The sequence below is a fragment of the Gobius niger genome, assembly GCF_951799975.1.
Source record: "Gobius niger genome assembly, chromosome: 7".
NCBI classification, from domain to species: Eukaryota; Metazoa; Chordata; class Actinopteri; order Gobiiformes; family Gobiidae; genus Gobius; species Gobius niger.
In genome coordinates, this window is record NC_136858.1 from 10,324,829 (window position 1) to 10,341,927 (window position 17,099).

Sequence of the window (17,099 nt, forward strand, 5' to 3'; positions counted from 1 at the left end):
TTAATAAGAGGGAGAGAAAGTTGACATATTATAGTGCTCCAGTATCGTACAGGCTAACATTTTATGTGTTTTTTTGTTTTAAGTATATCAGTTGTTGAAAAAATCCTAAAAACTGAGTTCAAGCCCCTGAATTCATCTTCTATAGCCACACATTTTACATCAAAATAAACATTTATGGTGGGATTTATGGGTCTGAATGGACCTCCTGTCTGTCTGAGGGGAGAGTGGTGAATAGTTCATGTCCAGGGTGAGAAGGGTCAGCTGTGATGCAACCTGCACGGGCGTTCAGCTCCAGGTTGTTGTGGCTGCACCAGGACGCCAGCCGGTCCACCTCTCTCCTGTAGGCGGACTCATCACCGTCCGAGATGAGCCCGATGAGGGTGGTGTCGTCCGCAAACTCGATCAGGCGCTGTATGAGGGGCGGGAGGTTTTCAAAAATCAGCAGATTCCAAAACAAAAAAGTCTTTATCTCTTATGATTTTGAAGTTATAAGAAAAGCATAAAATATATAAAATAGGTGAACAACATGTGACCCATTTTCACAGTGATGTCTCTTTTTTCCCCTGAGGCCTAGGAAGTTGTGGGAGGGCTCATTTTAAAGCAGCTCTTTCCAATACAAAAAACGGGAAGTCGCTATCACTTTCGGCTCCGGAGATATCGGCCTTTTTATGTCTGTAAAAAAGAAAATCAGCTGGATATATCGGCCGGCCGATATATCGGTCAGGCCCTACTTGGAACCCTAATGCCAGCTCTCTTTCACAATTAAATGTTAGTTTTCGAAGATTTTATTTGTGTGGAATAATAAAAGTTGTATTAAAAAGTGCTGTTTTTGGCGATGTGTGAGAATTAAAGTCTGAGGGCCACCAATAATGTATCTGAGGGCCGCACTTTGGGCACCCCTGGTTTTGACAAAGGATTAAATCGTATTTATGCTTAGGGTATAAAAGACATAATAATAGATGTCTTAAAAGAAAATGCATTGTTCATACTTTGAGATAAGATTATGAAAATAAAGCATTGGTGTCTGTAGGTTCATCTTTAAGTGAAGAGTCTAAGTATTTTTGAAAACCGGCGTCAAAGTGACAAATATTTTCAAGTAGTTAGTAGTTTGACTGCCACAGATCTCGAGAGCTAATGGCACAGAAATAGTACAACAGTTTGCAAACGCCTTGAACTTGTCTATGAAAAGTTGCATGAGAAACATTTGGACACGGCAGAGAAATGTAAAATGTTGGGGCAGTTATCTAAACATCCCCAGGAGCTTGTGCGGGTCTCTCAGGGAGTGTCACTGTGTCCCGGGACAGTCTGAGTGCTGCCGACACCTGAGGCTCCTGTTTCTTTCTTTTCTGTCAAAACCTCTAATGGAATGTGACTGTGGTGAATGTTAAAGTTGAAGATGAAATGAAAAACATGAGCTAAGAGAAGCTCAAAGAGGCCATGTGTGAAGCTGTCGGTCACTGGCTGGACTTATTCTTCATGCTCAAACCTCCTCCAGTGACTCTCTGGCTGGTCCCGTTCAGCCTCTGCCTCACTGACTCAGGCCTGGAGGGGACACAGCGCGCTGCCCATCTCGGCACTAATGAGCTTTGGAGACGGACGCACTGCAGGCTGGGCTACATGTGCTGTTACTCACGCCACGCACGGCCACCATTTCAAATGAAGTCTTTTTCCAAAACTCTTTGGCGAGTGTTGTCTGTAATTGGCTTGTGCTTTGCTGCTCTGTAGGTCTGTCCATCCGCAGTGTGTGCTGGAGAGCGGACCGCATCCTGGCCGGGACACAGGACAGTGAGATATTTGAGGTAAACACACGGCCATGGTATTTCCCCAGAGACATACAGTGGGGGAAAAAAGTTTGTGAACGCTTTGGAATTTCTCACATTTCTGCATAAATTGGTCATAAAAGGAGGTCCGATCTTCATCAACAACATAAGATTGAGTAAACAGTGTCTGCTTAAACTAATACGACCCGAAAAATTTACATTTTATCATGTTTTTAATGGCCATAACATGTAAACATTCACAGGACAGGGAGGAAAAAGTAAGTGAACCCAGGAATCTCGCTGAACTGATATTGGTTTAAGCAGACACTGTTTATTGATTCTTATGATTTTGATGAAAATCAGACCACATTTTATGACCAATTTAGGCAGAAATGTGAGAAATTCCATTCACTTACATTTTCCTCCCACTGTATATATGCACTGTTGAAAACATTGTTTTTGATAACAAAGAAGGGGAGACTGGGCTGGTTGAACAGAACAACGTAAACTTTTTACCATTTTGCATGGCTTTTCAACTAATACACAGGCTAAACAAAAACGCCTGATCTAAAATGATCTTGTACAAAAGCTTAAAGTCCCCAAACAGCATTGAGCCTATTTTAAAATGGTCCCAGAGGCACTAACACACACTAACATCCAATCACACTTGTAACTGTCTGAGCGAGTTAGAGACTCGCTGATGGGAAGTGGGCGTAGCTTGTTTTAGAGCCTCACAGTCTGTAAAAGAAACATCGTGCTGGTTCTAGCGCTGAGGCTCCTGCGTCTACGTCCTGATGGCCGGAGTGAGAACATACCATGACCAGTTGGAAAGCATCTTTTATGTTGGGGATTGCTCTGTCCATGGTCCTGGTATATCTGTATCAAAGATGGAGGAGGAAAGGTTGGCGCGTCATACACACATTAAAGCTTGAAGTCAGCCTCTCTTCCTTTTTATATCTTAATTAAATAAATGGTTATTAACCGTTAACAACGGCAAAATGGATTGGTATACCCCATGTGTGAGGCAGGTTTTTATTTATGCTATTATAAGTGTTTTACAGAATTAAAAAAGATGTTTCTCTTATGTTGAGTTTTGAGGGGTTCTTTTTAATTTAAAAATACTCACCAATCCATGCCTGATGTGTTTCTCTCTCTAATTTGAACTAGAACAGCTTATTTTCCTTTGTGTCATGGTTCTTTCTGTTCCCCTTTGGTTTTGTTTAGTGTTCTAGTGTCTGTTCATAGTGTTTTATTTGGATTAATCTGTTCTGTCCTTCACTTACCTTGTGTCGCCCTAATGTGTTTCTCCTGTTCCTTGTTACTTGTGTATTTCGACTCCTCTGTTTCCCCTTGTCTTTGTTGGTTCTTTGTGTGTGCTCGTACTCTGTCCGTATCTGCTCCTGCCAGTGACTTCTTTTGTTTTTGCCTCTTATTGCCTTTTTGCTTAGATTTTTCCATTAAATTTAATTTCTCTCAAAGTGTTTTGTGTAGCAGTTTTGCATTTGGGTCTTAGGAATACATCCAAGGTCTATGGCCTTCATAAAAGCTAATGTTAAAACGTTAAGCTGGGAAAATCTCATTAAGTATTCAAACCTCTACTCTGCCTCATGCATAAAATTATCCACAACCAATCATCTCCTCCTCTCAGTCAGCTTGTCAGCATCAGAAACCCCACATCTTCACAGCGGGTGAACAGAGGGGCCGCTCGAGGAGACGGCTTAGTCTCATTCAGGAAAAGTGACTTAAAAGAAGTGACTTATAACTGTGGAGCTCCATCCCAGCAAACATCAGAGAGCTGTCCACATACATACTGTTTAAAAAACATCTGAGGTTCATTACACAACAGTCATGCAGACATTAACCTCTGTCTGTATGTGTATTATATGATATTTTCATTGTTTGTACAGTATTGTATTTGTACTTACCTGTACTGTGTAGTGACTATGTCCTACTTTGTATTTTATTGCACTGACCTTGAATGTCTTTATTGTCTTAGGGAGACTACTTACATCTGTCCAGGGACTACGGATGAAAAATAGCCTTTTTACTAATTCCGGTACATTTACAGAAATCTTAATTAATGTACAGTGTCCCTGTCAAATTAATAAAATGAATATATACATAAAGCTGCTCTCACGTGGCTCTAGCTTACAAGCTCAACGTTGGCTCAATATAAAGCAATGGTCTTTGACTCTATGTTAAATATATAACAGGAAGTACCTACTGTCAATTACATCATACTCACAAGTGGTCTGACCCTAAACCAGACAGATCGCACTTGTGTTTACTTCTGCCGTGAGCAAACAACTGATGTATTCAGGCATGCTCCGTTTGTGAACATATTATCATTCATATCATGACCATACTACGAGTGAGTGAATGAAAACATTACAGCAGGATGTTGATGTTCAGTAACTATTTCAAGTCGCAGCGCCCCCTAGTGTTGACGTTAAAACAACATGAGACAACCAGCCGTGGTCTCCCCTGCAGTGTAGACCCGTTCACCATGTAAGCGGACCATGTGTCTGTGTTTGCAGGTGATGGTCCGTGATCGGGACAAGCCCCTGCTCATCATGCAGGGCCACAGTGAGGGCGAGCTCTGGGCCCTGGGCATTCACCCCAAGAAGCCGCTGGCAGTGACGGGCAGTGACGACCGCTCGGTCCGGTAAGATTTCTAGGGCTGTAAACTACATGATTTTTATTATGTGATCTTAATGAGGCCAGATTTGATTCTTTTTGGTGCAATACCAGTGTGATATCCTCCAGATTGAGGCAAAATGAGTGGAGGAATATATCTAAAATATGCAATGAAGGGGACACTTCAACTATCGAGGCAAAAGCACCAGTGTGGTTTAGGAAATCGGAGAAAAAAATCCCTGCAGCTGCTTTAAATCCAACCGGCACCATCATGTGGATTAGTCATGGTACTCATTGATAAAATATGAGCAGATTGCTCAGATTCTGACTTGAATCTGAAAGTTCCGGCTTTCTCATTCTTAATGCTGCCTTAGTGTGCTCTAGTAAAGATCCTCTCCAGTTGTGAAGTGGAAATTACGAGTGCATTGTGTTCAAGTGCTTTTGTGTCGTAGTAAAGTGAAGCATTTAAAAACACACACACCAATACACTATAAACAAATATAAATGTACGTGAGAAAGTCGTCTACAAACCGCTGAACTACTGTTACTTTGTATCTGCTTTGATCGACAAAACATATAAAGATTGTCTTTTTTTTACAAGACGAGAAGTGTGGAAAAAGAGATGATATTAAAACTGAGTAGCTAAATTGCTAAACGCAGTGTCAGCTTCATAAAAATCAGCTAAAAGAAATCAAAATGTAGCATCGTTGCTCTCTGATATGTTGAATCTCATCTTGGGAACTTGGGCATCAAAATTATCTCCCAGTTTCCCGACATGAGGTGGCGTTCATGTGCAATTTTCTACTCGGCAAGTGAAACTCTCGGAAAATGAAAAGACAGACGGTAAATGACGTCTTACCTTGGCTTTGAAGTTAGCAGGTGGTGTTTTTCAGATCGTTTTTCATCTTTGAAAGGGGATAAACAGGACCCACTCCATCAGGAGGACGTCCGGGGAATGTCTAGTTTCTATGACGTGAATGGACAATGACCGTTTTGGGGCGGGATTTTACAGAAGGTCAATTTTTCCTCGTAAGAATAATACTGTTGTTCCTTAATGGCGTCATGCAAAAGAATGGATAGTGTCTAAAAATAGATCGCTGCAATGCATCATGATCTGAGCCGCTTCGATAGTCGGTCTTTGAAAGTTTTCTGAAACAAAACATGTTCAAACGCCAAATAACTTAGCAGTGTGCATGTGCATGTTTTGCAGCAGTCCACCATTAAGTTGAAAGAAGAAGAAACTAAGCACTGCTGTTGGGGCTTGTTACATATCCAGACCAGTAGCCGGTGGAAAGTCTTTTTTTATCCCATTTCCAAAGCCCAGTAAGATCCGCGACAACATGACGCAATAGGAAAGAGAATGGACCAAACAAAAACGGACAAGGCAAAGTGGTGGCAATATTTCAAACATTTTTGTTTGTCATTTTCATTCTCTTGTCCTTGTTGTGGAGCGGGGGTTTGGGAGTAAGGGGTGGGAGCACAGCCTGGCATGGCCTGGTACATGAAACTGTTCTTCAGTTGACTAGACCTGGCACGTGGATTCCGCTGTCTCCTTCCCTGAAGGCATTACCTTGAAGAGACTGTATGATGGGTGTGTAAGGGTCCCTGGTGATTCTGACAGTTGCGTGTGAGACGGGTGGAGGACATGTCCTTAATGCGAGGAGAGAGGCTCCGCAGATCTTCACAGTGATGGAGCTGGTCAGGATGCTCTCTATAGTCCCTCTGTAGAAGAACCACACAGTGATGGAGCTGGTCAGGATGCTCTCTATAGTCCCTCTGTAGAAGAACCACACAGTGATGGAGCTGGTCAGGATGCTCTCTATCGTCCCTCTGAGAAGTGCGGAGAAAGTAGAGACGCTGATTACTTTTCTTGACCTGTGATGTGGTGTGCATGGTCCTGGAGAGGTTAAGCACTCATCTGCACCCCCAGGAACTTAGTGCTGGTCACCCTCTCCACAGCAACACCGTTAATTGTTGGACATAAAGCAGGCCATATTCCCCGTCATTTCTCTTCTTGACCCACATGTAGAATGTGACTGTCTCTGTGGAGAAATCGAACATCAGGCCTGATGATTAGTCGGAGACCTCTGTCAATAATGTAACTCTACTTCAGCATGTAAATGCGGCCACTATTACGTAACGATTTGTGTTTTTATCGCGTCTGTCCAAAGCACATTTGCAGCTTCCCGTGAGAAATCCACAGGGACCAATTATGTCTGAAAACACTCCGGGCTTCACTGAGGTGGAGATGTAAACAGCGGCAGAATAATGGCGGCTCTAACCGCCCGCTGAGCGCTGCTTGCTCTCAGCGTAACTTTCAATACTTTCTATGATGATAGCTGTGGAAACATCACTGCGTACTGCAATGGTAAGGGACCGTTTCATGTGCATTGAACTTTTGATGGTATACGTCATATAGAAGAAGCAAAGTTTTCCAAAATAAAGTAGTCAGGGGATGGGGTTGTTTTAAAATCGCCAACATTTTGCCTTTGATCTGAAGCTTTGGGATGAGAAGAGAAACACCTTCAATAATACTGACAAGGACATTTTTGCAGCGCTGCTGTGGAAATCTCTTGGGAAACTGAGAGCTTAAAGGAACATTACACCAAAGCATTATCTTTAAAAAGTTATCAAATTGTAACTGTACTTTTTGACAGCAGAGTTTCCATTGGGATTTACAATGTTCATTTTAAACACGTTCAGAAGTTCAGAAGCAAAACCACTGGAGAAAAATGGAAATATTCATTGCTAAACTAATACAGGAGTCACGTGTTTGCCGAGGGTGCTGAGGTCTTCTATGGGGCTGTTCACAAAACATGACATTTTCACATAACACACATAATAAACGTATATGTGCGTAATATGCTGATCACAACTGCATCCCAGCGTCTGGAACAGCACTGTGTGGCGGTCGAGGGTGAGCTCTGGACCTGCCGTTCTCTCTCTCTCCCCGCGTCCTAGAGCCGCGGATATTACCACCAACGCTATCACGCTATGTTAAAGTTGAGCTTGATTGTCAGGCGGATGCCCACAAGTCAAAAACTTGAGAGAAGGGCGACAACCTCATGAGAAAAATGAACGTCCAGTCTTTGTCTTGCCGCTGGAGATCCCTGTCTGTTCTTGTTCTTTGGGTTCAGCCGCGCTCACGTCGCTATGTCAAAAGTTCATGATCATAAGCGCTGATTTTCTGATCAGAGCCAGAGGAGTCGTGTATGACTTAATAACATCAGTGGAACTTCAGCTCATTGATCAAATCTAGGGAGTGACTTTTATAATGACCCTTGTTCAGGCCCGACTCTTGCTGTCACTGATCGTGTGCTCTGATGCATAAACATCACAAAGGGCCTCGGGCAATACCCCGTCCTTTAGTTGGGCTTATACCTGTCCTACTCACTCCTTTTCACATTAAAACAGTCTGTGATAACCAAGGAATGTTTGTAGAGAGAACAACCTCTCTTTTGATTTGGTGGCTAACATCTTTGTGTAAGCTTTGCTCCAGTACTTCCTGCTCCTTTTCTCTGGAGATTACTGTAGCTAAGGGAACAGTGAGTTCCTGGCAGACGATACTTAGGAGCTTGATGAAGGATGTAAATACTTCAGTGGAGGAGACGTCTGTGTTTATGAAAGTGGGCAAGTTTGAACATGTTTTTTCGGTCATAACCCAGCTCACATGACCATGGGCGACAGTGGCACAGATGGTAGAGCAGGTCGTCTCATGATCGGAAGGTTGGGAGTTCCAACCGTGCCTCCTCAATGTGCACAATGAGAGTGTGAATGGGTGAGTGGATCCTTGCTGTAAAGCGCTTTGAGTGCGTAATGTTGGAGGTAGGGTTGGGCGATGTCCCCTTAATCGGCCGTTGACGATGTTTACAGTGAACCATCGTGATGGACGATGATATCGTCCATTTCTCATTATAAGCATTTTTGAAAGACATTTCCATAGCCTATATAGAAGCTGCATATTATTTATGTTAAGAAAAATGTGAGCTTGCAGGACAAATGGATCTAAACTAAACATGACCTGAACACAGTCATGGAACACGACTTTTGCAAAAGAAATTGTTAAAACTCGTGCGTAAAAGTCTGAGAGGAGAACGATTCAGAGCGTTATCTGCTCCTCAATACCAAGGCTCTTATCACACTAATACAAATGTAAATCGGAGCTTATTATTTGCATTTGCTCAATGTTAACGTAATGTTTAAGAAACAGTGGGTGAGCGGGACAATATTTACAAGTTTGCGTCGTAGCTTACGTTTTTGAAGCCGCTCCACGCGCCGCCCGGTCCGTGTGCTCGTAACTCTTGCCTCTTTCTCGCCTCTTTCTCTCCTCTCTCGGTCCTTCGTGAAACCCATGCGCGCTCAGCTAGCTAGTTTAGTTTTCGTACGAAGCAAAGCAAGACCATGCGGTGTTAAAGTGAAGCGTATTAGAGAGAGAGAGAGCCCCGCGCGTCAAATAGAGCAGCGCAGCGTCTTTACTTTGATATTACGGCTAACACATCATGTCTTCTGGCTTCTGACAGGCCACTGACACTAGCGTGTATATTCGTGATTTAATTTACTGTGCAATCCCTGCAAAGTTTGAAGGTTTACAAAGCCCACAGAAGACCAGTGCGTGTTTCTGACAGGAGGGGGGCGTGGCATCACGATGGTTGCTCTCCATCGTGATGTTGCTCATCCATCACGATGGACGATGATATCGTACATCGGCACAACCCTAGTTGGAGGAAAAGCGCTGTATTAGTGAAGACCATTTACCAAAGTAGGAACAAAGATTGCCTGGTCAATTAAGAGCTTTGCCTTTCGACTCAGCTCCCTCAGATACAGCGACCGCTTCACTGCCGACGCTGCACCGATCCATCTATCGATCTCACACTCCATCCGTCAAGTGAGGGAGTTCAAGTATCTCAGAGCCTGAGATACTTGAACTCCTCCACTTGAGGCAAGGACTCTTCACCGACCTGTAGAGGGGGTTTTCCGGTGGAGAATCATGGCCTCGGATTTGGAGGTGCTGATCCTCATCCCGGCCGCTTCACACTCGGCTGCAAACCGCCCCAGGGCAGCTGAAGGCCCTGATACTGCATGATGAAGCCAACAGAACAACATCATCTGCAAACAGCAGAGATGAGATCTTGCAGATCTTGCTAAAATAACTTCTGAAATTTTGTAAGAACAATTGTTGCTTACAGATACTCACAGTGGGAAGAGTAACCACATGTTTTACTTAAGAGTACTGTGTGATAGAAGTACAGTAACGTCTTTTATCGCTCCGTATTGACTGTCTGTTTCTCCTTTCAGCTTGTGGAGCCTGGTGGACCACGCCCTGATCGCCCGCTGCAACATGGAGGAGGCGGTGCGCAGCGTGGCCTTCAGCGTGGACGGGGCTCAGCTGGCCCTGGGCATGAAGGACGGCTCTTTCACCGTGCTCCGAGTCAGGTGACCAACGCGCGCCGCACATCCTCAACCCAACCACCGGCTTTGGGTGTTGGATCAGGCTCACGCTTTTTTGGCTCTGCAGGGACATGACGGAGGTGGTTCACATCAAAGACCGGAAGGAGGTGATCCATGAGATGAAGTTTGCGCCCGATGGGTCCTACCTGGCTGTGGGCTCCAACGACGGCCTGGTGGACATCTACGCAGTCGCACAGAGATACAAGAAGGTACTTACAATGAGGGAGTCTGATACAAATATTAAGGGTATTTTATTGGCCGTAGCCTATTGTTGAAAATGTACTATTAGGCTTTCCGACAGTACAGTAAATTGAATAAAGTTCTCAGTATATCCTGCCTAAAAGTTACTGATTAGAATCGACATCTGCAGGTCGAAATAAATTGTGTGGATTATGTTTCAATGTTTAACATGACTCTAGGATTTATTTTTCTTTAAACATAAAATAAAATGTTAATCAAATGTTTAATGTCATGACACATGTGAGCTAAATCATGCCCTAGCTGAATCTTAAGCCGAATAAACTAGAAAGCAGGTTGCCTAGGAGCTTCTAAAACATTTTATAGTCAGCATTACGTTTAACTTAGATCATGATTATTATTAAAGCAGCACTAAGTAACTCGTGCCCCTAGTGGCCATAAGCGCCACTGCAGGTGTCGTAGCATGTTGCGTTTTTTTTACTCATTCATTGTGTGTAAGAGTAACTACTACGCTGACAGAAAAGACAACGGGAGAGAGGGATATTGTACATCGAATTACACAATGGATATCATTTTTTTCACTCAAACTTGGCTGTAAATACTGTTTAAGTGGCGCTAGCCCGCAGTTGGCTTTGCTCGTTAGCCTGTTAGCTTCTTCTTCGTGATTCTATTAGTGTGTATTGGGGCCTCCGACCCGGTGGCAGCCAAGTTGCAAACATGGTTTTCTGACTAGACACACCAGGGGGAGATGAAAAACCCCCAATCATCCCATTAACACACACACACCCAATGCCAGAATCAGTGGCTTCAGTCAAGTATTGTTGTCACCGTTTGATTTGTGACGTAACACCGTAATTGCTAATAGTAAAGGTTTCTCTCATAGGAATTAAACTTGTCGCTTTTGTGAAATAACATTGTTGTCAGTTGCTAGCTTAAAGCGGTTGTTAAATATGCGGTTGTTCTATCTCGGGCTGCGCGTTGCATTGTGGGTAATGGGATTTTTTTGGCTACCAAACGATATTGAAAGTTAGCGTAAAGCTACACAGAGAGCTATGATTTGGACCAGTTCAACCGCAAAAGGAAAGTTGATGATTTTAGTGTTTTTGTAGAGCCTGTTCCTATATGAGCTTAAAGTCTATGGTCACAACCAGGACGACAGACAGAATGACAAAGAAGAACTGAACTGCGACTCACACCACTGAAGAAAGCAATTACAGATCTATAATACTAAACTAAAAACCTTCCGCCTACCTTGAGTCTCCTCTGTCTGTCTTTGCTTGTGCTGAATCTTTTATAAAGGCTAATGTCTTTCCAGTGCAGTTGACCGAGGCCTTTTTCCCGTGTAGGTGGGAGAGTGCAGTAAGTCCAGCAGCTTCATCACTCACATGGACTGGTCCCTGGACGGGAAAGTCCTGCAGACCAACGACGGAGCGGGGGAGCGCCTCTTCTACAGAATGCCCCGTGAGGAGAAGTGCCTTTGACTTTTTTATCCATGAGATATTGATGTAAACGCACAGGGGAAGCGTGTAGGATGTGCTCCTGCTGCTCTAAACGTGGAGGGCCCGATCTTGTGCATCAAAACGCAGACGATAGCGAGACATTTTGCGCTCAGTCGGAGCGCACTTTGTGATCTTGCCACTCCAGACTTAGCGCATTTAAGTGGGTGGAGACACACACATTTTCCTCCAACCAGATTGACTCCAGGAGAGTGGTTGTGTGGTTGTGTGGGGTGAACATGTGCTTTTGTTTTGCTTCGCGTTCACGCCAAGCGCGGGCCGATCCGCGCCACAGCGGACGCTGTAGCTCTTTTTCTCTCGAGACGTGAACATTGTTTAGCTCACGATGGGGTAAATAAAGTTTTTGGTTTGACCTGTGAGAGCCTAAGGCTTAAGAAAGAACGCAAGACAGCGCAATGTAAACGAGGAAGTGAATATCAGCCGTGTTTCCATCAGTGCAGTCACCTCCTCTTGTGACGCCCCCTCACAGGAGGCAGAGGCGAATGGCACATATAGCTCCGCCACTTGGAAAATAATTCGCCAAGAGCCTGCGCCGCCCCGTGCGCCGCCACAAGATCTGGCCCGTAGAGTTGTCAAATCTGTGAAAGTTGCTGCTGTGGCTCAATGTTTTGAGGGTAGATTAAAATCTGCACGTCCCGCACATTCAGCGCACTGACTGGGCTGCAGCTTCAGAAAATGTGCAGTGGCTGATTTGGAACAGATCTGACCTTCTGATCATGGTTGTGTTCTGTCTCCAGTGGGGAAGCCGGCGCTCTCCAAAGAGGAGGTCAAAGGGCAGCGCTGGGCCTCCTGGAGCGGCGTCCTGGGCCCGGAGGTCAGCGGGATTTGGCCTAAATACTCGGACACGACAGAGGTCAACGCCGTGGACGCTAACCACTCGGCCGCGGTGCTGGTGTCGGGAGACGACCTGGGCCTCGTCAAGCTCTACAGGTTCCCATGTCACAGAAAAGGTCGGTCGCTAACTGCGTTTCCATCACTGCATTTTCAAGTTTCACATCCGTAACGAGGGACTGCACATTAGGGTGGTCCTTAATCCCATGTACATTTTTATGAATACATATTATTACAACTATTATTTTTTTAAGCTCCAATCCATAAATTTTGTTCGAATAGTGACAAAAACTGTTCTGATATTATATTTTCAAATTTCAACAACATTTCCCCCCCTCATTGACCTTGAAATTTGCCCCTGTAGAAGGCACGCTTTGTTAAGGCGAGACACTGCAGGGGAATAGGGAAAAATTTCAAATTTAAAGATATGAATTTTAAACTTTTGCTGTCGATTACTGACATGAATATGAGAAAAAAATGTATTGCAAGTTTTTTGTCCTTTTTTTAAGACGTTTTATAATTATTTTATTATTTTATTATTGTTATTATTTAGACGAAATCCGAATAATGGATCAAGCCAGGTTTAAATTTATGGTTTTATTTTGTTGATATATTTGCTACAAATATTTGTTCTTTTCGATATTTCTTTTAATTTCAAATCATATTATATCATATCAAATCAAAGCATCTCTAAGGGTTCCCATGGGTAAAAGTTGAAGGTCGATGAGGCAGGGTTAATGTTATCCATCTGAGAAAAAAAAATCACCAGGAGAGTTTCCTCTACTATTGCAATGGATTCCAAGGGTTGGAGCTTAAAGGGACTAAACGGAGTTTAAAAATGTTAAAATTATGTATTTTCCTCGCCCTACATGTTCCATCCATGTCCTAAGGTGAGGACATGTCTTGAGCTCAGACCTGTTCACCACAACTGCCTCTAAAATCCTGCACTGTCACTCAAAAAGGTGTCAATTCAGGTCCAAAGTGCCGTCATGCACAAGCTTAATATATAGAATGTAGAAGATGCAGTTACACGTATGACCATGGCAGTAATGAGTATAAAATGGCCAACTTGCATCTAGCCCCTTTAAATGTTCTAAATTTCCATTTGAAGGACCACCTTAATGTACATGTTTTGATTATATCATGTTTTTTAAGTTTTCAAAAGGGAAATCCACTCATGTGTGTTAGTCTACACTCCAGGCTGTACTGTGTATATGTTATTAAAATGTACTCCCATCCTCATGCTTTGTGTCTCATCTTTAAAGGAGCCAAGTTCAAGAAGTACAACGGTCACTCTGCCCATGTGACCAACGTGCGGTGGTCACATGACTTGCAGTGGGTGCTGACCACAGGGGGAGCAGACCACGCCCTCTTCCAGTGGAGGTTCTTCCCGGAGTCGGTGATGAATGGCGGACTGGACATCAACATACAAGGTGAAGAATCTCACCATCTCTCAGATCTGTTGTCCCACTACTGATGAGGACTCATAATGATTTGTCCAGTAACAAAATCTGTTTAAGCTTTCCTCACTCTGTCAAAAGTATTTTCCGTTTCCCCATTAGAATGTTAAAAGGATATTTGACATTTATTTATACACACATGAGATATATAGGAATATTTTAAATGTGGCCCAAACTAATTGTGTCCTTTCAGTCCTGCACAGTCACATCCTCGGCTGGTCGTTTGCATTTAAATTGGAGACTTTCTGTAATTCTTCTTCACTCTGGTCTGTGTTAGGCTGTGCGGTCATGGTTCAGTGTCTGCAGTAAAGGTTGTGCCGGTGGGTGTGTTAGATATAAGGCTCTGGGTGGATTTGGAACATGGAGATTGTGGCCGATTCTGAAGATTTAAATGTCATTTTATGAGGAGAAAGAATAGAGGAAAACCTATTGACCCGGCCTTTATAACCATTCTAAATGCCGTGGGTTTTTATAATGGTCCACCTTTCCTTATTTGAAATGACTTGAGGCAAGGGCTGCAAAATTCTGTGAATTTACAATGTGGGAAATTTCCCATAAGAATTAACAGGGAATTTACACAACTGAAGGTTGCTTCTGTAAGTATAAACATTTGATTTGATAGTTACACTGAAATATCTAGAGATGAAAAGTCTCAAAGAAATCATTTTTGCGATGTCTGACACCAGAGTTGGAAGAGGACAGTGTTTTTAGAAATGGAACAGACTCATTCCATGTTTGTACATGTTTGTCTATCTAACATATAATCATCATTGTAATACAGCTGTGCAGAATTACGATATTATATAGTTTTAAAAGTGTATTTAAGTCTGTTCTGTTTAATGCAGCTCAGACACGCCTTGTACAGTATTGGTCTGTCATGATCTGAGTTAGAAAAAGGTGAATTTACCACAGTGTGAACAAAATAATTTTATAAAACTTTATAAAACAGTTTTTCCCATCACTCATTAAAAAGAGGATTAAGCAGAATGTAGGTTAGAAAAGTTGTGTACTGTATTTACCTGACGATATGGTCCAGCACATTTTGTTATTCTTGACTTTTTACTCCTAACACTTGATGTCACAGTCACCAGACTTAATCGCTGGTACAGCGGTGAGACTACTTACGGGATCACTTTTCAGCCTGAATTTTCATGAAATGTATACAAATGCTTTTTAATTAATTGCACAGTTTTTTTCCCACAAATGTCGATTTTACAATATACTTAAGGAGGACAAAACTAATTCCATTCAAGCTCGTTTTGGGTGGTGGGCCAAAACTGAGCCCCCCACGGCGGGTCGCGGGCCACATATATTGTAAAGGACTGTGGCCTCATAAAAAAGAACGGCTTACACTTATTGTGGCTTCATCAGCCTGTGTCACATGTTTCTCAAAGAGCTACATAAACTTTATGTAGCATTACATAAAGTATTATTCATTCACTCCACATTCGATGGCAGTAAGTTACTATTGTAGCCACAGATGCCCCGGGGAAGACTGACCATTTACCACATGGCTATAATATACTGTTTATATCCTGATCTCTTATTATAGAGCAGGGGTGGCCAACCAGTCGGAGACCAAGAGCCGAAATTTTCAACCTTGATCCTGTGAAGAGCCACAAAGGCACCGACCATTAGCGAGATTCCGGGGCGGTAGTTTATTGTGATTAAATAGAATGTGACCGTTTTATTTAATCACAATAAACTATAATTTTATGGCTGGCCTTTTTCTTTTTTTTAAATAATTGTGTTGAATTGAATGGTTTTACTCCTCAACAAGATTGAAATACATGTATATTAACTGAAATTCTGTGCTTTCTGCTCTGACTGAGACAGAATTAGATTATTATTATTATTTTATCTTTTTTTAATGCTGGGGTGTGTTTGTATGTGGGGCCCTGCCCACTGAGCCCCCTTATCTGATTCGCCCCTGGCCTGTGCGCTCAGTGACTGCAGCTGCGTCCTGACTGGACTGTGCAGAGAACGCACTCTCGGCTGCACAAAGTTCATGAACTTTAACCAGGAGCCTCTGGACGTCTGAGATTCTGTTTTATGTTGCATTTGTTACAGTTACTGTCACATGTGAAAGAAAAGTCAATGACTTTGCGTATTTCCGCGTTACGATGTCGCGCTTCGCATCATAGCTTCGAAAGAGCTCCGCTTTTTTCCATTTCCTAATTTTGATCTTTTTCTGTGAATATGAGGCCAAATTACATCAAATAAAGAGTAGGCTGATCAGGAACCTGAAAAGCACAGAAGCTAATCCTAGTGCCACGATCTGCCTGCCTGTTGTTTTACCTACATCCCGCTTTGACTGAGGCTGCACGGGCTCCTTTTACACACCGCCTCGAAAAGGAGAGAGATACAGACTCTCATTCATGTAGAGATGGAAACAGGGTCTGTAGGACGATGGTTGGATTTTTGGTCAAAGACTGTTACAGTTTATGGGAAATATTTACCAATTATTTTGCAAAGAGCCGCATTGTATTAAACATATCCAATCATGCAAAGAGCCGCACTCTGATTGGCCAAGAGCCGCATGCGGCTCGAGAGCCGCGGGTTGGCCACCCCTGTTATAGAGAGACCTTTTTTGAAATTCATGCTCTACATGCTCTCCCGTGGACCTTGTGTATAGTGCCTTCATGTTTTAAACCGATCCTATTGTTTTTGTTCTTTGATCTTACTTCATTGAGATGCTGCTGTTGCTTTTCCCACAGATAATCATGGAGACTCCAACAGTGAGGAGTCTGACAGCGACGTCTCGGACGTGCCTGAGCTGGACTCTGACATTGAGCAGGAAACTCAGATCAACTACGACCGACAGGTACAGCCCCTACGCGCACATTTACTACAGTACTACACACTTTGGACGACGGAGGCGTTTTGCAGCGAGTGTTGAACCGCAAACCAGGCCAAGGGAAACTTTGAATGAGCCGGTTTAGATGAATACAGCAGTTCTTAACCAGCTACAGATAAAGATAAAGGCATAAGTCTCTGCAGAGAGCACATTGAAATGCTTTATTGGAGAAACTGGCTGTGAAGCTATTAGCCTCCCGTTTTCCTCCCATCAGCCACTGCAGAACTGCTTTTCCGTGTTGCCATGGTGATGCTCAAGCATCCATCCCGCACCCTTATCTCCGAAAGCAGCCACCACCTCAAAGCGCCCAGACTAACCACTGTTTGCTAAACGCTCCGACAGTGTGTGCAGCCAGATAGCAGGTCCAGTCATTAACGATACAAGTTAATTA

General features: G+C 43.3%; 1 protein-coding gene across 4 annotated transcripts in view; it reads left to right on the forward strand.

Moving 5' to 3' along the window:
- The window catches only part of eml6 (EMAP like 6), a 100,945-nt gene that overhangs the window by 47,370 nt on the left and 36,476 nt on the right, over positions 1-17,099 (forward strand). For all 4 annotated transcript variants that reach the window (XM_079559851.1, XM_079559853.1, XM_079559852.1 and 1 more), the window contains exons 7-14: positions 1,726-1,799; positions 4,298-4,425; positions 9,693-9,830; positions 9,913-10,054; positions 11,390-11,504; positions 12,298-12,510; positions 13,657-13,824; positions 16,569-16,675. In XM_079559851.1, the coding sequence (XP_079415977.1) occupies positions 1,726-1,799; positions 4,298-4,425; positions 9,693-9,830; positions 9,913-10,054; positions 11,390-11,504; positions 12,298-12,510; positions 13,657-13,824; positions 16,569-16,675 (1,085 nt within the window). The remainder of the gene's footprint in view (positions 1-1,725; positions 1,800-4,297; positions 4,426-9,692; positions 9,831-9,912; positions 10,055-11,389; positions 11,505-12,297; positions 12,511-13,656; positions 13,825-16,568; positions 16,676-17,099) is intronic.